The sequence below is a fragment of the Temnothorax americanus genome, unplaced genomic scaffold, assembly GCF_048541705.1.
Source record: "Temnothorax americanus isolate GAGA-0224 unplaced genomic scaffold, ASM4854170v1 Scaffold23, whole genome shotgun sequence".
NCBI classification, from domain to species: Eukaryota; Metazoa; Arthropoda; class Insecta; order Hymenoptera; family Formicidae; genus Temnothorax; species Temnothorax americanus.
In genome coordinates this window covers 1,284,664-1,306,309 of record NW_027509371.1, presented here as the reverse complement: position 1 = coordinate 1,306,309, position 21,646 = coordinate 1,284,664, and the positions used below count along the sequence as shown (strand labels likewise).

The 21,646-nt window shown below is 33.8% G+C and overlaps 2 protein-coding genes across 5 annotated transcripts; one reads left to right on the top strand and one right to left on the bottom strand.

Annotated features, from left to right (window-relative positions):
- Nucleotides 1-538: 538 nt before the first annotated feature.
- Nucleotides 539-6,030, bottom strand: Cycy (cyclin Y). 4 transcript variants are annotated; one of them, XR_013257183.1, is made up of 5 exons: nt 4,876-6,030; nt 4,566-4,786; nt 4,084-4,370; nt 3,566-3,925; nt 539-3,096 (listed from the first exon to the last, which is right to left on the bottom strand). XR_013257183.1 is itself a non-coding variant. In XM_077407782.1 (5 exons), exons 2-5 carry the CDS (start codon nt 5,126-5,128, stop codon nt 3,637-3,639), a joined length of 1,050 nt encoding a protein of 349 aa, XP_077263908.1. In that variant the 5' UTR covers nt 5,129-5,310; nt 5,388-6,030; the 3' UTR covers nt 539-3,636. The 4 variants fall into 4 exon arrangements, 2 of the variants coding, with proteins under 2 accessions (XP_077263908.1, XP_077263907.1); XR_013257184.1 differs by having other exon boundaries at nt 539-2,968; XM_077407782.1 differs by having other exon boundaries at nt 539-3,925; nt 4,876-5,310; nt 5,388-6,030.
- A 1,328-nt stretch (nt 6,031-7,358) lies between these two features.
- On the top strand, nt 7,359-20,694 carry LOC143898510 (uncharacterized). Its single transcript, XM_077408055.1, has 43 exons — nt 7,359-7,747; nt 7,911-8,093; nt 8,167-8,360; nt 8,465-8,480; nt 8,873-8,952; nt 9,178-9,361; nt 9,654-9,863; nt 10,058-10,198; nt 11,468-11,515; nt 11,586-11,627; nt 11,740-11,859; nt 11,989-12,135; nt 12,244-12,294; nt 12,376-12,513; nt 12,592-12,687; nt 12,821-12,952; nt 13,037-13,147; nt 13,245-13,340; nt 13,449-13,589; nt 13,883-13,915; nt 13,993-14,076; nt 14,257-14,349; nt 14,423-14,581; nt 14,663-14,755; nt 14,836-14,895; nt 15,066-15,155; nt 15,225-15,368; nt 15,558-15,653; nt 15,917-15,979; nt 16,058-16,153; nt 16,691-16,774; nt 16,872-17,015; nt 17,458-17,505; nt 17,581-17,731; nt 17,813-18,042; nt 18,336-18,584; nt 18,681-18,761; nt 18,846-18,983; nt 19,075-19,263; nt 19,339-19,485; nt 19,642-19,889; nt 20,002-20,194; nt 20,272-20,694. Exons 1-43 carry the CDS (start codon nt 7,529-7,531, stop codon nt 20,476-20,478), a joined length of 5,469 nt encoding a protein of 1,822 aa, XP_077264181.1. The 5' UTR covers nt 7,359-7,528; the 3' UTR covers nt 20,479-20,694.
- Nucleotides 20,695-21,646: the final 952 nt, after the last annotated feature.

The following is a 21,646-nucleotide window of genomic DNA, read 5'->3' as shown; positions in this document are numbered from 1 at the left end:
TTTTTAGAAATTTGGCGCTTTTCGGAAAGATGAGAATGACTTCGCTTGTGTATACAATCATCGTTTCGATACAACCATTGTATACATAGTCGAATAACACGTAATTGTATTTCTGTGTATAATCGTTATCAATAATAATTTCTTTACGAAAAAAGAAGCACACGTTTTATACATCTTACTGTCATACGTACGCGCGCACATACCGCTTTCTATGCTTCCAATCGCGATTCTTCGGATAAGATGTAGTGTTAAAAAGGAGTGCTGAAAACGCGAGCGACTTGTGCTTTACATTCCCAAGGAATATCGCTACTTCGTACGCGATAATCATATGAATATGAAAGCGTTATGTGTTTAAGCGGAAGCATCCATTCTTTTAATGTCGGGCAAAATGTAGGGATAAGAGAGACTCCTAGTTCTGTTCTTTCCTTTTTTTTTTTTAGTAAACGTGAAAGATGTGACAGAGTATAAATTTCATAGCCTTATAATATCTGCCTTTGTAATCGGACAATAAAATTTACAATGAAAATAGATACAGGCGTGTTTGATGCTGATATTTATATATCTATATATATATGTACAAAACGATATTATAATGTATTGGTATATCTATTTATCACAAATTCGTATCGTAAAAGCATCGGTCTCATAATATGTTAAACATAATACTTATTACATGGAGTTGAAGTATTGTAGGACTCTATACAGACGCTAGAGGATGGAAGACTTAAAGGCGACCCTATGAAATATCACCTTCAAGCGGTTTTTTTTTAGTGCTCGGGTAACTAATAACAAAGTGGTACGATTTATGATACACACGTTTACGAATCTTACACGAATTCGGCAATTTATTTACAGGACGCAATAAGACTCGAAGATTGTCTTTATAATGAATATCTATTTATAAAAATAGTCATGCGCGTGAAAATCTATAAAGATCTAGTTTTTATCAGAAAATTAGAACAGAGATAAAAACGAACCGGAAATCGCAGTGCAGTACACATTCTTCCTGTGTGTGTGTGCAATAGTCTATACAATATAATTTTAACAACATTTTGGCATCGCACGGTGTATTAATTGCTTCTGTAAAGTTGTATAAACACTTCCGCAGCATACATAGCACGTATGTATGTAGTTACCTATATATGATATAGTAATGCAGTAAAAATATATTTTTATTTATCGGACAGGCGAAATGAAAAATTGCAATATGGACAGAAATTGCAAATACGTTACATCATGCTCTTATCATCCGGTATATACTATACAAACGCATTAAAAGCTGAGAACGTACGTAGTTCGTTTCGTTTCCTCACGCATACATCGGGCTTTGCAGCCGCTCTATATTATAAATTTGACCGTTACAATACTCCGACTTTCGTGTAATAAAATATAAAAATAATAATAAATCGGAATTACTCTTCCTCCGTAACGGACATTCTGAAAATCCAATGGAACTTCAGATTACACTCTTTAATTCTTATAGACGTACAACCAGTCATACAATAAGACTATCTTATATTTTTAAGTTCTAATTGGTAGGTAGAAAATATTAAATTATATCATATATAAGTCAATTAGTATTATATATGGTACACGTTATATTAATGGTATTTCAATTTGACCTTGTTATACAGTAAAATGTGAATATGATACAACCTCTAAGTTCTTTTTTTTTTATTTTATTTTTATTTTTTTTTTAGTGAGCGTATTCCTCGATGATCTTTGGAAGATTTAATTGCATGCTATACGAAAAGCATATACTTTACATAGCTGTCCGATTTAAATATTTTATAGTAGTATTTATAGAAATTTTATGGCCGTAAAAATGTGATCACTTCATAATTTCCTATTATATTAAAGGCTGATGAATCGACACACCTCTGTAAAGCATCTAAAAGTAATACGTATTACATAATGAAAAGAACAAACAAATGTGGACTTGACATTGTGTTAACTTCAAAATAATCCTGATAAAATAAATTAATTATAAGTAAAGTTCCATCATTAATAATGTGAATAACCTTGCAAGACTGAGTAATCTTATAAGAGAAAAAAGATGCAACCCTGATATCATGGCTTATCCTTATCGCGCGCATTATCTAAAGTTATAAATCCATGGAAGTGGCGCTATATAAAAGCATATATTCAGACTAATTTAATCGTGCCCTTCATTCTTAATAAGCTACAAAGGCTGATTTGCTAATATTTACGTTATAATATACTTATTGTAAATGGTGTTCTCGCTATGTACCATTATTCAGTATACATAAATCATTTATCAAATCCGATATATCGAATTAAGTGTCGCAAACTTTTTTAAATAAATTGTTATGCTGTACATTTGTCATTAAAGGAAACTCTAATAATAATAGCAATAATTCTAAATCAAAATAATTAAAACAAATAAACATGTGTACTTACAGAAATATATCAAAAGAAAGTACATAGGAATATTATATATTAAAAAAACGTATATAATTCATTTTCTAAATCCATGATAATTTCTCTCTCATATAATAAACTTTTGATGTACACGACAGTGAGAAGAGTTAGGCAAATCAAAGAAATATATTAATATACTTAAAAAATAATTTGGACATATCAAATGACATGTATTACAACTTTGGCTTACAAATTTCTAATTGGATTATCTTGATAAATTACGTAGCGTTTATTAACAAATATCAATGATCTTTTATTTGAAGCGTGCTGTATACATTTTCGCTTTTCAGAATGTTATTAGTAAATCAGCCGTAAGTTTGATTCTTATTAAATTCAGTCAATATATAAAATGCTTTGGATAATGAACAGTTGACTAATATATATCACAAGTTATTTTCTCCCATAAGGACAGTACAGATAATGCTACGACTAAAACATTTTCTTTCTCACCCTTTGTTTCGTCAGTACGCCTCACATTCTCGTATGCTTTGTTATATCCACATTTTAAGGTCCCAGACAGTAGAATCTTCGCACAATCAACAGAAATATATTGACATTTATTGCCAAATAAGATTAATATTTATAGTTTTCCGTAATTAGCGGTATAACACGGTTAATCAAAGTGAATCTAGAATTTGGAATCGGGAATTGTATCTAGAAAGAAGACCAATCTGAAATTTTTCTCTATCGGATCACCTCACAATTCTTTAATGAAGACAACAAGAATAACGCATTGAAAATTATAATAAATTGAGAAACGTCTAAATTTTTTAAAGTACACATATAACGGTTAGATTTAAGGTTGGAAATTATAATAAATTGAGAAACGTCTACATTTTTTAGAGTACATATATAATTGTTAGATTTAAGATAGTTATTGCAAACCATACTTGCGACGGAAATATGATACAACTTAATCGTACATTACGGTATATATGCGATATTTTTACATCTAGTTTAGACAATATATAAAAACAGTTTGCCAAGAGATGTATATAATACATCAAATATTCCACAATAATTAAACAAAGATGTAACACAAATGTTTGGTATAATCCAAACAATCTCTTTCAAAAATCATTAAAATTGATCGGTAACAATGTCTTTACAAAGTTTCACGTACCTTCATTTAAAATCTGAGCAGTAACGTTTGCGAATCTGCGTTTAGATCCGTTTTTACATCCGTGCATATGTTTAAGATAAAATAGCAATGCTACGTCTAGGTCCGCCTATGCATACATTGTCTAAGCTGGACCACTTTTTAATACCGGTACGTAGAGCCTCGGCTGTGACCTTATCTTCGTAAACTCTGGACATAGCTTCTAGCTTCTGCGCCTTCTCCTTGCTAAGTGGCTCGCTAAGGAATGTTAATTCGTTCGCTTCCGCAAGTGTACGAAGATCGAAGTAATATTTGGCATATACACTCGAAGGAACATTTATGTTGAATTGCAGCATCTCCAGAAATTGCCTCTCTAATTCGTTCCTAGTTAGAAGTTATAAATTTATTCGATTGATATGGTTAATAGCAGCATCTCAAACTTCCACTCGTATCTTTCAGGGCTTCAGTTTGTTTTAGTTTCATAAAACGAGCAAGCGCAATAATCTAAAATGTAATTGGAAAAAAAAGAAAAAAAAACTTACATATCCTCCACGGTGATGTCTTTCAGGATTTGACAGTAATCCACGTTCCACACCGCCTGATCATCCCAAACTTTGGACGCCAATAAAATAGCTCCCAGCACTATACGTTTCCAGTTAGCCGGTGTTATGTCTATCTCCGCATAAGTAAGTAGGCGTTCGAGATAAACCAACGTTATGATGGCACATTCAGCAGTGAGCTGAGCGGCATTAAACAGAGTCCTTATAAATTTATATATTTGCTTATGCTCCGGATTATGCTTGTCATAATCCTCTGAAACACCGTCCCTCTGAAAGACAGATTTACCGTTCAAGTATGATGTAAGTATTGTGTAAGAAAAAATCTTAAGATTTGTCTGATCTATAGCAATCAATTCGATTGGTATTAAATGAGCATATAGAGAAGAGATACGAAAATACAGAAATAGATGAGTGGTTTATGGAGGCAGCTAATGCACAACGTCGTATCTCTTTGACGTCAGTACCGTTAATGGATGCAGTTTCTCATCAAATATATCGATCTGTCGCTGCGACGTTCTATTCTTAATATGGTAATAAACGGCTAAGGCAACGCATTTGACGGTATTTTTCAAGTTAGGTTGTGAAACCGTGCTGTCGTCTAAATATATTGTACTGCAGCTGCTACTCTTCTTCAAAGGCCTTGTGTCCGCTATTTGATGTTGACTCTTCTTCCTCACCATGCCATCTGGAAAAAGAAGAGACCGGGAAGCGATCAAATACATGCCCGTTTATTAAAGACTAGCCCGCTGCGCCCATTCCCTGGGTATTACTCACTCTCGATAGACTTCTTGGAACGCTCCATGAAGATAGTTCCCGCGCACGGGTGCAACGACGGATCGGAGTCCCAGTCCTCCGGCTCGCGTTCACTGATATGTTGCAAATTATTTACGCTAATCCCACCCTCCGGCAGGTGCTCCTCCAGGCCCGGGCCCAGGCGCGAGTTGCACTCGGGCCGTATCTTCGCCCCGCCTTCCTTGCGTCCGACCTGCGGACTGGAGTAGACGCAACAGCTATTCTTGTTCCCCATGTTCCCATGTAAACTCTAACCGGTTGCCAGTGTGCTTCCCGCTTCCCGCACTTCGCGCGCGCGGTCACGTTGTTAGTCTCACTGGTCTCACAGTTCGTACGCGGGAGAAGAGCGGGGGGGACCGCGGGCCGGGCGTGAATCGGAACCGCGATGCGCGCGGCAGCAAGCACGACGTCCTCTGGCTTGACGTTTAGGTATAGGTATAAGGTAGGTAGACAGGTAGATAGGTAGAGATAGGTGTAGAGGTAACGCTCGCTACCTCATATTTCGTTGTGCGATGAACGATCAGCTGACGGGGCGGCAGCCGTTCGCGCGACTGGTGACGCGACTCGCTCGCCCGCGGCTCGTCTGGCTCATGTCGGCGACGCTCGACCCTCGACCAAAAAAAAGCAACGGCTCTCGCGCGACGGGGACCTCCTCGCAGTCCTCGCGTCTCCGTTCTCTCCCTCCCTCTGCCTCCCTCTCTTTCTCTTACACACACACACACACTCTCTCTCTCTCTCTCTCTCTCTCTCTCTCTCTCTCTCTTTCTCTTTCCCTTCGGGGAGGACCGACGTTCGTCGTTCGTCCTGCGATCGTCAGAGAACGAGGCGGTGACGTCTCGGTGCCGCGTTCGCGCCGGCCAACTCCGTTTCGGGCTCTACGATCGCACCTGAGTAGCCTGAGCTACGCGGTCGGCCGCGGTCGCGACTCGCAGCGCGCTTCATTGTCGCCGCACGGCGGCAATCCCATCCTCATCGCGGTCGCGCGTCTATCCGGCTCGTACCTCGGAGTCTCGGACCCCGCCGCGAACGCGCTCCACGAACTGCGACGAAACGAACCGCGATGTCCGCATTGTCCGCGATCCACGGCCCTGCGCACCTCCCCGCGGTGATCCCAGACTGCACTCTGCAGACGGAGCCGGAGCACAGAGTTGACGGAGATGGAGCATGTGGAGGGGATTGTGCTGGGGCACAACCCATGACCCTCCAAAACAGTCAAAGAAACAAAATCGCTTCCCGGAATTAATTCCATTTCAGCGGCTTTTTCGGTCGGGCTCTATTGACTGGGCTAATATGATCGTAAATCGTAAGATATCGTTCTCATGTGGACGCATGTACATGGCCGCCAATCAGAAATTATCAATTTATTACGAATGCCGCGGTTCCGCTGTCACCCTCGTGCACCCTTCTCATTAAGCCCGTGTCACACTACGTATCGCGGATCGCGGACACGGATCGGATTGGGATTACGGATCGCGGATCGGATGTCAGCCAATCACAGATGAGCTGCTCGTCTATAAGGCCCCGGACACACACTTTTTCGTAACAGTAAGGGTTGGTTTATAATAGCCGTAACCGTTGATTTAAGCCGTAATCTTTAAAAAATTGACTAATCACAGACGAATGTGAGAAGAATAATCGACTGTGATTGGTCAATTTCTTAAAGATTACGGCTTAAATCAACGGTTACGGCTATTATAAACCAACCCTAACAGTAGGATTTCGACCAATCGTGTTACTCGATTCGGGAACGTATGGCCGTACGTTTTCGAATCGAGCAACGCGATTGGTCGAAATCCTACTGTTACGTTCTACGGAAAGTGTGTGTGGCCAGCTTAATAAATGCTCGTAATCTAGCCAATTACAGATGAGCTGCTCGTCTATGATTGGCTAGATTACGATCCGCGATCCGCAATCTCAATCCGATCCGTGTCCGCGATACGTAAGGCCGGTATTCATAATCAGATCTTATTTCAAGACCGTCTTAAGTAATGGGTGCGTTCAGCCGATACTCCGCTAGCCTAGCAATCGTGAGCAGTCGCTCGTTTTCGCTCGTTTCCTCTCCTTTGACCCAATAGATTAAAAGGAGAGGAAACGAGCGACTGCTCACGATTGCTAGGCTAGCGGCTAGCGAAGTATCGGCTGAACGCACCCAATATCTTAAGATGCTAATACGGCTTTGTGATTGGCTTTTTGTGCTGCTGTGGCTAAACTGAAGAATTACCGTGATTGGTTAATGAAGATGGTCTTAAATATAAGAACCGACTATTGGCTGCGGTCCATTTAACGCTACAAATGCTTTGAAGCGTTCTTCTTCTCCTTCTTTCTTCATTAAAAGAAAGGAGAAGAGGAATACTTTAAAGCATTTGTAGCGTCAAGTGGACCGCAGCCTATGAATACCGGCCGTAGTGTGACACGGGCTTTACGCTTGTCGCTCGTGGTCCTCGTGGATCCCCTTTTTCGTCCTCGCTTCCCGGCTATCCCCCGCGCCCCCGCGACCCGCGACGTCGCGCGACCGTTAAAATGGCGCGATAGTGTGTTGACATCTGCTCGAAGCGAGTTCTCGTCTCTCGGAAAACCAGGTGTAGGGAGATCTTGAAATCCGTCGTCAATCGGTGATTAACACTCGCGAGAAGCGATGCACTCGGTCAGCGCCAGCTTGCCGAGCTCCACGGACGTGAGTGACGGCCCGGCGTTGGTTAAGCGGGATCAGGACTGTCGAGCGGCCGACGTCGGCACCGACGGGCCGTGCGGCGAAACCGAGGGCCTACGTATCCTCGATGAGTTCCGCAAGCTGTACGAGAGTCGCATCGAGAAGATCGATCAGGAATCTGGCGGCGATCCCGACCAAGTCTTCGTAAGCGACCAGCTATGTTTGGGTTTATTATCAATTTCATGCGGTTTCGCGCTCGACTCTGTCTGTATACTTTCTGCGTACAGTCTTTAAATGTTTGAAATTACCTGCTTAACAACCATCATTACATTCGCATTTGACGCATTATCAAAAGATTACTTTGCAGTTGAAGTTACAAGTGATGAGCGACTGGATTAAGGATTTGGGGGAGCAAAATGCGATGTTGGTGCATACGGTGGAAGATTTAGAGCAGGCTGCGTGTAGTAGAGTTAAGCTGTTGGAGGAGAAACTAAACCAATCGTCGCAGATAGTCATGGATAATTTAACAAGAGCCGATCCTATGGAAAAGGCAAGAGAAATTATTTACCTTTTGCCGTAGTAATCTCATGATAAAATCAAATTGTAATGTCTTTATATTATAGACTTTAAATACTCTTTCGAATCGCGTCAGTCAGCTGGAAAAGGATGAGGAATATCTGCAACAAAAAATAGAGTATCTGCAAAGCGACATTAGGGGATTGTTGGAAGTGATTCGTCGCGCGCGCCGGCAGAATGTTTGGAGTCTCGAGGGTATCACGTTCTTTGAGATTCAGCCTGAGGATATCCCAGTTCAAGAGTAAGTCTACCGTATCGTCGATTAATGCTTTAACATATCTTTTGTATTCTTATATTCTTGCGTTGTGAAGCATATAATGACGAAATTTTTTTTTACTATTACAGCTGTATTTGTGGTCAGGTAAATATGTGCGTGAATCCAGCCAAAAAGATCAGATTTGTTCTAGATATAGAGCACGGCAAATTTCAGAGAATTATGTGTTAAGCAAAAGCATGTGATACTATACCAGGTGTTCGCCACGTACAAGCCAGAAAGTTTTTTTGTAGCTCTCTACACCTTTATTAAATTAAATTATTATTATATACATATATGCATAACAAGCCAGAAAGTTTTTTGTAGCTCTCCCTACATCTTTATTAAATTAAATTATTATATACATATATGCATACATAGCGTTGAATAAACTGCCTGTAGTCCCATTTGATAGAGTACTATGTTTTCGAGAAATCTTTATTATTTATTAAGTATAATAATATTTCGATATTACATTCAATTATATATCTTTAAATCAGGAGCAGACAGATACTGACCATATAAAATTATTGAATCTGCAAATAGAACAACTTCAGGAAAATGAGAGAAAAATGATCAGGTAAGATATGTACAAAATCTTAATATTGTTATTACTTTTTAAATATTTATGATAGACACACACACACACACACACACACAGTTATCATTTCGGTTTCAAATCTTCATATCATATTTGTACAAACAGAAATATAATTCTATTTTTATTCTATCTATATATTATCTTTTTTTCTACGTTTATATATATATATATATTTATACATGCATGGACAAACACATTTTTCAGATGTCAATTGGAGTTGGAAGGAAAAGTAACGGATCTTATGACAGAGTTATCAGTAAAGGACGATACTATAAAAAAATATGTTTCTAGACTTCAGTGCTTTTGTGAAAAGCTCAAAGAACATGCTAAACAAGCGAATCAAGTTATTAGTCATCCACTGACATTCGGTTCTGATCAAGATTGCAATGTAAGTACGTTTTTCATAATTATTGTACAGATGGAAACTTATTTTAATGAATTTTGGATTGGTTTTTGGGTACTGATTCCCCCCTATAGATTTAATTTAGAGGCAATCATGTTGTAGTGTATATAAAAATAGCATATATAAAATAGCAATTACTTTGGTACATTGTAATAATTCCTTTTGTCGCTATCTATAACGTGCCCTGAGCTTTACATTTTGCAAGCAAGATCAAATTTAGCTCACCTGTCCCAACATCGGAAATCAAGAGTCTTTTAAAATCTATGTTGCTGTTCAGATCATCTTAACACCTGACATTCTGGAAAGTGTACTAGATGCGAAAGATAGAGAAAACAAGAGCTTACATCGACAACTCCAGGACGTTGAATCCAAGCTTATGGTGTATACTTACGAAAACAATGTCGACACAATTAACCTACAGCTGCAACTGGAAGAGAAATGTAAAAAAGTACAACAACTGGAGGACAAAGTGGCTCGCCTCGAAAAAGTTAGTTTATCATATTAAAAAATAACTATTATGTATAAATCATATTATTAATACAAGTTTATTTTTATATGTATATTACATATATAAATATTTATATATGTACGTTTAGTCTATCTAATTATTTTGATCCTATCAATTATACATATATCTGTATATAATCTGTAATTTTTATGAATATATTTTATTATTTTTAGGAAGCTGTAGAAACAAAGGATACACTGACGGCGGAGATTGTGGCTTTGGAAAAACAAAATTATCATGCCAATATCGGCAATCTTTTAAAGGATGACTTGATTAAAGAAATGCGCAAAGGACTAAAGCAAACGACCTTAGAGGTACAACACATTTTTAATATTTGTAAAATTTTTAATTGTAAGCTTACAATTTTCTACATTTGTAGAAGACCCTACCCTCCTTCCGTCCTCGCAAGTATTCTAACGATCGTATCGCTACTATCACTAAGATGAAATCATCCCATGAATCTCCTGAGCAATTTCCTGTATCGAACCTCCTACATATATCCACACAGCGAAAGAACGATTTTGCATTTTTGCACGACGATTCTGGAGTCCTATTAAACTGTGGCAAACGAAGTTTATCAACGATTAATGCAAAGTTTCAAAGTAGATTGCATAATCTACAGAGCCGATCTCGACCTTGCATAAATATTCAAACTGGTCGATATAAATACATAAAGAATATTGATAGAAAAATTCTGCAGACTGCTAGAAAATTGTCACCTCCGTGTAAAGATAACGATCTATAAGATTGAGTTGTGTGACAGACACTTACGTTTGTTCTGCAACACACGTTCAAGACCAATGATTCAGTTGTGAAATAAAATGAAATGTATTTATATTTAAATCACTGCATTAAGGCATTTTACAAAGAAAATTTTTTTTACGAAAATTGACCTTTTTTGATAAGTATTTTAGAATTAAATGTGTGTAGCAAGGTAAATATGAATTTTTATACTGATTTGATTATCATTTCCTTTTTAACATCTGTATGAAATGAGATTCAATAATGAAATAAATCAGACAGATCTTTTCAAATCAATAAATTATTACATATTTAGATGTTTAATAAATTTATACATTTACAAATTTATATGCAATTTATGATCAGTGAATGTTATATATTATTATTATTATTATTAATGTGTTTAAAATATTTTAATAAATTTGTGTTTTATACAATGTCTGTGAAAAACAAGGATATGTACATCAACATGATTGCCTCGCTTACAGAATTAACATAGTAAATTTTAATTAAACTTTTGTACTTTTATATATTGATACACTTGTGACAAATATACACTTAGCGACAAGAATTAAGAAATAAGACAATAAAGAAGTAAATTGTTAAATATATTTTATTTGCGAGTGTACATGATATCTGCACTCATAAAATTCAAGAAATATGTTTCTAACTTTATGAAATACATCTCGTGACTTAGCACAACTCACTACACAAATTTAACAATTGCTTTATTTCTTTATTTTTGTCGATAAATATGAGTTTAATAATATACATAATAATTTTATTTATATGTATATCACTATTTCGCCAATATATATATATATTTTTTAAATTTGTTGCAGGATACGTCTTCTCGAAAAGTTCGCATTGATGCGAATAATTCTCCGGAGGTCAGTCAAATTAAATATAAATATATATAACGCAATGTTATATTAAAATAATGGTATTTTATTTCCTTAGAAATGTCTTCTGCTTTCAATAGATACTCCACATTCTAAAAAGGTTTGCACAATATTGTATATTATGTTTTGATATATTTAAAGAGAAGTATATTTTCATTTATATACATGCATATCCTAAACATTTATTATACTATTTAAATTAATTTTTTTAGGATGAATTTGTATCACTCCTGAATAGTACAAAAGCACACGTGCAGAAAGAATGTGAAATTTTATCGGATTTGAAACTCGAACTCGAGAAGTTTGTAAATAAATTGACCAAAGATAACGAGGTAAAAGCGTCATTTCCTAGGATTATAACAAAGTAAAAGTGAACATTGTCACAGAATGTTATTTGTTACTATTTTGAATTAATCTATTATAGCAAAAAATAGATTATTTTTCTAAAACATATTTTCTAGGTGGGCGATTGTATTATATCTAATAATTGCACAAATAAAAACAAACTTTGTGCAAGTGGCATGTCGGACAAGCTGATCGATTGTATTGAAATTATTACTAAAATGTATCTAGAAAGAGAAAACGAAGTTATTGTTTTTGATTGTATGGTATGTATATGATGTACAAACGAAATTTGTTTTGTTTGTTGATTATTTTCTGAGCATAATCGCATTACTAGCTTTATTTTAATCACGTTATACTTTCTTTTTCTGCAGGTAAAGAAAGAAGAAAGTCGTTGCGTATGTGGTGATTCCAAAAACATTAAAGTAAGATTACGTACTTTAATATTTATTTTATTTTTATCGTGTGTTTACAAGAAAATTAATTAATCTTTTTGCTTCTTCCAGGAAAACGTAAATAGTGTACGGCAATTCAAGTTGATGGAGGAATTTAGAATATGCACTGTAGAAGCTCAAGCAGCAACAGAAGATATTCGTGAGGAAATAAGCACTGTTATTTCGACATTTAATTCACGACACCAAAATGTATGTCTAGATCAAGAGATAGGCGCATGAATGTTCGTGATCAAATTAGCGATTAATGCTGATTTACTGAATTTTCAGTATGAAGATTTAAACGAGATGGTTACTAATGCACAAAGTTATTTGGCGAAAACGCGAGAAGGACTAATAGAAACTATCAACAGACTAGAATTACAAGTAATATTTATATATCAAAACACATGTTACTTTTATATATGATATCATCATTGAAATAAAATTCTTCTTGAAGTTAGAGTATCAATTGATTACAGTTTTATTGTGCAATTGAAAAATATATTTTTATTATCAGGAGGAGGAGAGACTAAGGCACAGCGAAAGAATCGTGAATGGCAATCTTAAACTGAAGGATATAAAAAATGAAATTAATCATGTTCAATCAGAATTGTCTCGTTGCGTTAATGGTATGCAGGGGAATGTACAGGTTCGGAATATTTATTAAATAACTATTTTAAATTACTTTATCGATCGATTCGTCAACAAATATGAAGTGTGAAATGAATTTTAGGAATATAACGAATCTGAATATACAAAAGCGTGCGCCAACAGTGATTTACTAACTGTGGTAATGGAAGAAGTTGAACAAATATTGACTAATTTGCAATTATTTCAAACTCAGGTTGGTTCTGAAAAAAAAATTAGAAGAAAAATAGTTTCTGTATGAGCTTAACCACATATCGTATAAACTTACATGTTATATAAATATCGTCTTTTAGGGTGGTTGTATGACGTCAATACTAAAAGGATTAAGAAGTCAGCTATGCACTGTAGATAGTTCTTTAAAGGAATTACAGAAAAAAGCTGGTGAAGTGGTAAGTGTGTCTTGAAAAGGTATATATCTAGAAAAATAAATAATATCTATTATATAATATAAATAATATGTCTTTAATATATTTCCAATTGAACGATTTTCTACGCAGCTGTTAAACAACGAAATCGCACAAACAACATTCTGTGAAAGAGAAATCAGGTTGGCCAAATTCGAAGAAGAAGTCGATTGTGCACATACAAAAATGCAAGACGTATTGGAAACGTTTCTTTCCACAAAACAGGAAGAAAAGGTTATTGTTTGTAATTTTTATATGTATTCGATTGTTCAAAGAAACTTTAATTTTATTAGTATTCTTTTTTGGAAAAAATAAAATTTTCTTAAATGTATTAAAATCAGTTTCTTCTTTAAATATTTTAAATAGCTTTTTTCAAAATGCTTTGAATTTCGTTTATGTTTAAAACTAAATTCTTTATTGACATAAGAGATAAAATACTTTTTTATATAATAAAAAAAAAACAAGTCTTGCATCAAGTATAAATAAATAATATACAGATTAAACTAATTAACTTAAATATTTTACAGGAGCAGTTTTCTCACTACACTTATGATAATCAGGTATTTAAACAAGTTATAATTTATTAGATGTTTTTTTTTTATTCATGGTGTATCTATCTACGCACTATGTTTTACAGGAAGTAAACGACATAATAAAAGCAAAACAAGATTTACATAAACTAAGAAAGGAATACGATGATCTAAAACTTGACATGATCCAGGTAATCAAATAACTTTTTAGATTTACTTTTTATCAGAAAAAAAGCTATATTTAACAAATAAGTTACTTGTAACGTATTATGTAACAACCTATGCAAATTATTTGTTGATTAACTTATATGCAATATATATATATATATATATATATATATGTTATGTATGTATATTATGTATGTTTGTAGCAAACGTGTCAAATGAAATATGATGAAAGACTAAATAAGTGGAGAAATCGTATAACTGATTTAGAAGACCAAGTCAGAATGTTGCAACATGAGGTAAATATTATTATTTAGTTAAATAGAAAATCTTATTTTTAATTGTGAGTTATATAATGTTGTTCTGTAACAGGCAAAATGCAAACAAGAAGCAATTAATTTTTTAAAGAATAATATTCAATCTATGGAGAAGGAGCTGATTGTTGCACGAACAAAGGCAGAAAATTATAGACAGTGTCACAGCAAAGATAGTATGGAACTGAAAAAGAAGATAATAGAATTAGAAAATATTGTAAGCATCAGCTTTCTTTTTTATACATATATCTAAAATCATCATTAAGATAGATACTAACATCATAATTCCGGGTTTTAGATCAAAGCACAAAAGGAAGTGGAGAATGATCTTAGGAAAAACTTAAACAATGTAGCGAATATTAAGAAATCTGCAGAAATCCCAAATGCTTACGTAAGTAACAATTTTCTAATTATGTAAGTACATATTTGCACATTATTTTCCTTATTAAAATTTTCATTTTTATTACAAAGCATACGGAGTGCGGCACAGAAGCAACGCTTTTACGTTGCGATTATCCATCTAAACATGAGGTAACTATTGCGACTTATTGCAAACGTTATATAAAACATTTATAAAATATACATAAAATTTAATGCGTATTTGTTTACGCATATTGGTGCACAAATTTTGTAATAATAGAAGATGCATCTCGTCAATTTTTTATAAGATGATAATATCTTTTGTACTTTTATTATTCCAGAATTTATCTCACTTATTCAAAACCGTGCAAGATGCTGTGCAATCTGCAAAAATGGCGGTTCAAAACTTTGAGAGTGAACTTAAAAAATTGGTTTGTATCTGTTTCTTATTATTAATATCAGACAATATTAAAGAGACTGTTATGAATATCTATTTACAGATACATGAAGAATCTCTCTCCTCTGTCTCGGCAAAATCTGCTGTGACACTGACCGATTCGTTAGGAAAATGTAGGGAAAAGCTGGATACTTGCTCTCACGAATTGAGCAAACTTAAAAATGCCGTATATTCTAAAGAAAAACTTGTAAGTGATGTTTATTATTATGTGGCAAAATTTATATGAGTTTAATGATATAAAAAATACGACGTATATATAAATAATTCTATTTTATTTCTGAATAAAATTAAATCTTTTCTCGTGGTTGGATCCACAAATATATAGGAAAGCATTGCATACGATTGAATGTAAATTAAAGAACCAAAATTATTTTAGTTAGAAAACATGGAGGAAATCGTGCGGATACAACGGAACTCGTTAGCAATGAGTCAAACAGAAGTAAAAGATCTGCATCAAAAGCTGCAAGAAAAGGTAAATTGAGTAGTGTATATTTTAAGCGATAAGTAGAAGATTGTTATGATAGTAGCTTTTGAATTGAAGATATAATGTCGTACATTTTTAAATTGAAATCTTTAAATTATTGTACCGTGACTATCTTATCATGATTATTTACGCTTTTTCAATGCATTTTGTGCATGAACGAACGACACAGAGATTCTACCTACTATACTTGTCAAGCATGAAATTTTGAGGTATGTATGGTATCACAAAATATAAAAGAAATCTTCTTACAGGTAGATAAACAAGGCATTACTATCGCGCAATATGAGAGAGAGAAGAACGAATTGCTGAAGCAGGTTTGTCCTTTTTTTTCGCCCTCGTGTACGCTTAGCCGTGATAAGATTTATTTTCTAACGTTGTGCGGTGCGTTGCAGAATGAACTTCAGATACAAACTATCGGGCACTTACAAAATGCCGTTGTTGAAGCTAAACGAAATTTGGATCAAATGGCTCATAAAACGATGAGTGATGTGAGTGAGCTGAGGCCAGCGATATCGTCTTCGGCCTTTAATCATAGAAACGTGCATGATGTTTAATGATTTAAATATGAATTATAAATAGTTTAAATTGCCATATAGCTTTCGCGCCAACATGTATACAATTGTAAATATTGTTGATATATATAAGTGCTTATTAAAGATTGATTCTCGAATATGCGGACCATAATCATTTCTCTTTGCCTTTAATTTACATTCACGTTGTGACATTGCGAATGTGAGGAATATGAGTGCCATGCATGACGTGTGCTTTGTTTAACTAAAAAACTAAATTTAAAACTTTCGCGATACTATATTTGAATATCCCGTCAACGAAATGACACGAGATTGTGGCATGTACATACAAGCGTAACATGCTGTCTGGATTAACAAGTGCCCTGGATGATCAAGTTGTAGCTGTTGCATTTTGCAGTTAACAAAACTGCATGAACTACGATCGTGCGTGAGTGTCCTCTGCTTCTAAATTTAAAAACGGATTGTACGGTAAATGTATTGTAAGTATTTTTACAGCTTTTCAAGAAGGATGAAACTATACGTCAACTAACGATGCGCATCGATGAGACGCAGGATCAATATAACGAATGTTTTACACAGGTGAATAGAAATTATTTATATCAACCAGAATTATTAGTCGATTGATTAGCTAACATCTTTTTAATCTTATTGTTAATCTGTATTTTTATACGCAAAGGCAACTAATCAAGACGTGTTATTGGACCTGCAACGAGATGCTATTGAAAGTCTGCATAAAAAAATTCGTTGTCTGGAATATAATAAACGTTTAAGCACTACCGCGTTACACGCAATGTATTATTCAATTTTAAGCGGAATACAGGTATAGTATATAGACTTTATTTTTAATGGTGTATTGATTTTGTAATCTACATTTTTATAATAATCGAAATAATGAGACGTCTTGTGTATTTTCAATAAAGAAACGAGCATGTCGAATAAATGTTATGTTTTCTAAAGTAGTTTATAACAAATGATTTTAAAAAGTACAGTATATATGGAGGGGTAAAAACCACAGTGGGGTGTAAGTTAAATTTTTAAAAATATTTCCTCGTGTGCATAGATGCAATCTGTACTATATATAAATTGCATCTATGCACACGAGAAAATATTTTTAAAAATTTGACTTACACCACTGTGGTTTTTATCCCTTCATATATTAGACGTTTTTATGTATACATGCTTACCATATTAATTTGATATAAATATTCAAAGAATTGAAAGGAATCTTTTATGGAAGTAACTTTATCTAAATTTTTTCACAGGAACGAATACGCGATCATGTAAAAGATTTCCGGGAACTAAAATGGAAGGTATACTAGAAATTTTTATATTCTACAATGACATTTCTACTTTCTGTATATATATCTGAATGTATTTTGTTACAGATGGACAGTTTTATGCAGACGAAGAATTACTCCGAAACCCAAAACAGATCGTGCGCAATATATCTTGAAGACAAAAACTGTGATACTCGAGATTTGGAATACTACTCAAACAGCATCACGTGTGGAATATCATATGTGGAAGGACGCTCAGGTAATTTAATTTAATTTTATTTTATTTAATTTTATTTTATTAAAATCATTAAAATTATAGTTAATTAAAATAATATTTTAGATAAAGAAGCAGAAATTGAGAACATCGTTCAGATACAGCAATTAAAAGCAGAATTGCAAAAGGTGAAAGATACCGAGAACGGTTTAAAATGCGAAAATCAGCAGCTTAAAATCAATTTACAGCATCACATATCAGAGACTGATAATTTAATGAAGAAACTACAGCGTATTAAGCAGAAGGAAACTGAATACGAGGAGCTTTTGTTGAAACTAGAAAATGGGAAGAAAGAGGTGATCGTGTTTAAACTCTCCGTTCTTACACTAGTTTTGTGTTATTTTTAAATTTATCTTACTTCTTTATAAAATGTCCATAACCACACCTACAGTTATAACAATGCCAAGTAAAAATGTAAAAAGTTTTGTTAACAATTTATATATTTCACAATTAAAATTTATACAAATATTAATAACATTTACTAGATCTCAATCAGTGACAATGAATATTACATATCTATTTTTTATATCAAAATGTTATATATATCTGTTTTTCAAAGCAACTGAATTGATCAATAAAAAATTTACAGATGAATACTTTAAACGATCGAATTATCAGTAACGAAGAAATTATTAAACATCAATCTCACGAACTTGAGGTACTTCGGAAAAGATTGCTCGCAAATGACCAACAGGCAGAGGAAAATTTATCCGAATTGAATGTATCAGAGCACGAGATGCTGACTATTCTGTGTGATCGAATGTGTTCTTTGAAAATTTTATTGCAAGAGAAATCGAATAACATGGTTAAATTGCAAGCAGATTACGAATTGCTTAAGGTATGTAGATAATTGTATCAATTGTATCATCTAATAGGTACATAATAGAATAGACAATGATTTAGATATCTATTGAAATATTAATCACGTTTGCAGAATGAAAATTCTATATTAAAAAGTCAGAATGATATTATTGAAACTCAAACCAAAGAAGATATCTTACAGTTGAAGGAAAGGGTAATGTATATATAACAGTTTTATATTTTTGGTGAAAAAAAAAACATGTTTTTCTGTGTCTTATTTTGTCTGAAACTTATTTAGCTCAAAGAGACACGCATAAAATTGCGCCAAACAGAAGACAATTATCAACAAATGACTGAAAATTTCAATAAAGTTCAAAAACTATTAATATCTGCAACAGAACGAGAAGCTGACTCGCAAGAATCGTTGACGATTATGGTAATTCGTTATTATAGAACAGATTTTACTGTGTTAAAAAAAAATTATATATATATATTTATATTATCAAAATCGTATTTATTTCATTTAGGAAAAAGATTATCGTTCCAAGATTGTGGAAGTAGAAGATGAAGCCGTTTATCTTCGTAATTTAGTGGACAAACTAAGCGAGGAATTGGAAGAGACCAAAAGAACACTCGCATCGAAAGATATTGAACTTTGTCAAGCGCAAGATAAATGGAAGGATCACACCGATCATTTGGATATCGTACGTCAAGATGTATGTTTACATATTATCCAATAATTTTATATTGAAGTAAATGGGTAAAATAAATCTTCGTTTTAATATTTCTAGCTTAAGAAAAAGAAAGAAGAATTGACGAAGGCCGAAAATGTAAACCGTGACCTGATTCAACAGTTGCAGGAATACATGGAAAACAATTACCATCTCGACCAACAAAAAATTTCACTCGAACGAAATAATTCTACGTACATAATTGAGGTATGACACTCTTTTCTATCTCTTAAATATCTCCTTCATTTTCTTTATCACATTATGCATAACCGCATAATCAGTAAATATAATTTTTCTCATTCTAATTATATATATTTATTATCCACTACAACTCCCCTAATTTCGAACTATTATGTTTATTAGTTGCAAAACATGCGCAAATCCTTGCTCGAGTTAAAAAAGGAATGTCACTTAAAGGACCGATCTCTAACACACATGTCAGCTGATTTAACTGAAACAGCTATGAGTAGATCAGAACTCTGCAAAGAATCTCAATATATACTTTCATGCATCCGTGATTGTATGGAGCAACAGAAAAAATACAATGAAACCCTGACAAAAAATTTAGAAAATAAACAACAGCTTCTAATGCAGCTTGTATTCGAGAAAAAGTAAGTACATAATATATTTAATAATTCGAAATATGCATTTTGTTATGATCTAAAATCAAGAGTGCTTCCTTTTCAACAGGCATTTATTTATTTAAATAAAACTTATTTTTAGAGCTCTATTAATTAAAATCAGGAAGATGAAACAAACTAATTTATTGGCGCAGAAACTGAAAAGAACGCATAAATTAACTGCTAGAAGTTTTAGAAAAGTACATACAAATGGTTATATATCATCGTCAATTACAGCGCATCAGACCGCGGACACAGATCAAATTTCGAATTTGAACTGTACAGATTTACGCAAGGTTAGTGATTATTAAAAACAACAAGAAAATCTAAGCATTGATTGATATTTAATTGCTTTATGTTTGCAATTTCTTAGAAATATTTAATGAAGCCAATCAAAACCGGTCGACGTACATCAACATGTGGCAATTCATGGTGGTTTCCTAAAATGGAACACTTAATAAATGAGGTCCGAAAAAATAATCGGTGGTGGCATGAAAATTTTAAGAACGAAACAGAATCCGACACTTCATTGGAAGAAAACCGCGATTACGGTTATCAATCCTCTTCTACAAGCAAATGAAGGAGAACAGGGGATTCATCTTGATGAAGACTGAAGAAAACAGTGTGAAAGTTTGACGTTTGAGTATGGAACGTCGAAATTTGTAACGCAATTTACATTAGCCCGTGCTGCATCTTCTTTTATGTAAATGTAATTTTGTACTATATAATATATACATATATAATTAAATGTATCCTTTTTTAAAAATAAATAAACATCGTGTGACGCGTGCGAGAACATCATTGTTCATTCATTTACTTTCATTAAATCGCATAATGATACAATAATGAGTCATACAAACGAGATGCAATAATACGAGATTTTCCAAATATATTTTACGAAAAAATTCAAGTACCATTTCAGCTTGATCTGGTGTAAATATTTCTGCGCATTTTGGTGGATCCTAAAATTTCCGAACGTGGAAGATAAATACACTCGATATAAAATTAATACATGTACTTAAAATGCTCAATTAAAATAATTACCATGACAGTACATTGAAGAACGCGTTCAAAAAAATATTTATACGTTTCTTCAGCTGTGTTCCAATAGTTTGCAAGATAAAAATTATGAGTTGAAAGTATTAATTTCATAACTGTCGCAATTTGTTGGTCACTGAATAGATTCTCTCTAAAAAATAAAAAGTGCAATGGTAAATATGTTGATTGCAACGTGATTTTCATCGATTTGCGAAGCAAAGATATATTCCATTTAATTAAAAATATAAGATAAACGTTAAATATTTTACTTAAAAAACCTAAAAGTTTGCCATAGAAGTTTTACAAGTATCTCTTTGTTTTCCTCCTGTGATATATCAGATAAAATCTTTTCTTCTGCAAAAATAGCGCGTATTTATCGTATATGTTAGTTTTAAAAACGTAGTATGGATACAACAAATTATATAAGAAGCATCTATTGTTTGTCAATTAATAAATTAACCAAAGTTCAAATTTACCGAGAAATAGCGAAATTGATTTTCGATCTCTTTGCTTTCTCATGTAAGTTACATCTTCGGACGTTATCAATTTAAAAGATAGACTACGTTGGTTTTGCCACGGTACATTGTCGAATTTCCAAGGTCCGTCAGAATTTGTATTACTTTCCAACTCAGGCGCGGAATGTAAAATTCTCGTATCATTCGGCATGGTGCATTCGGATAGAAACTTTTGCATTTTATATCTATTGTCGC

Excerpts from the sequence above, each read along its gene's own strand:
- LOC143898510 (XM_077408055.1), top strand. The coding sequence starts at position 7,529 with ATGCACTCGGTCAGCGCCAGCTTGCCGAGCTCCACGGACGTGAGTGAC. Across the intron at positions 12,953-13,036 it reads GTATGCAGGGGAATGTACAG|GAATATAACGAATCTGAATA; the intron begins GTTCGGAATATT and ends AATGAATTTTAG. Across the intron at positions 14,582-14,662 it reads TAATAGAATTAGAAAATATT|ATCAAAGCACAAAAGGAAGT; the intron begins GTAAGCATCAGC and ends TCCGGGTTTTAG.
- Cycy (XM_077407781.1), bottom strand. The coding sequence starts at position 5,128 with ATGGGGAACAAGAATAGCTGTTGCGTCTACTCCAGTCCGCAGGTCGGA. Across the intron at positions 4,371-4,565 it reads AGAAACTGCATCCATTAACG|AGGGACGGTGTTTCAGAGGA; the intron begins GTACTGACGTCA and ends TCTGTCTTTCAG. Across the intron at positions 3,926-4,083 it reads GACATCACCGTGGAGGATAT|GAACGAATTAGAGAGGCAAT; the intron begins GTAAGTTTTTTT and ends ACTTCTAACTAG.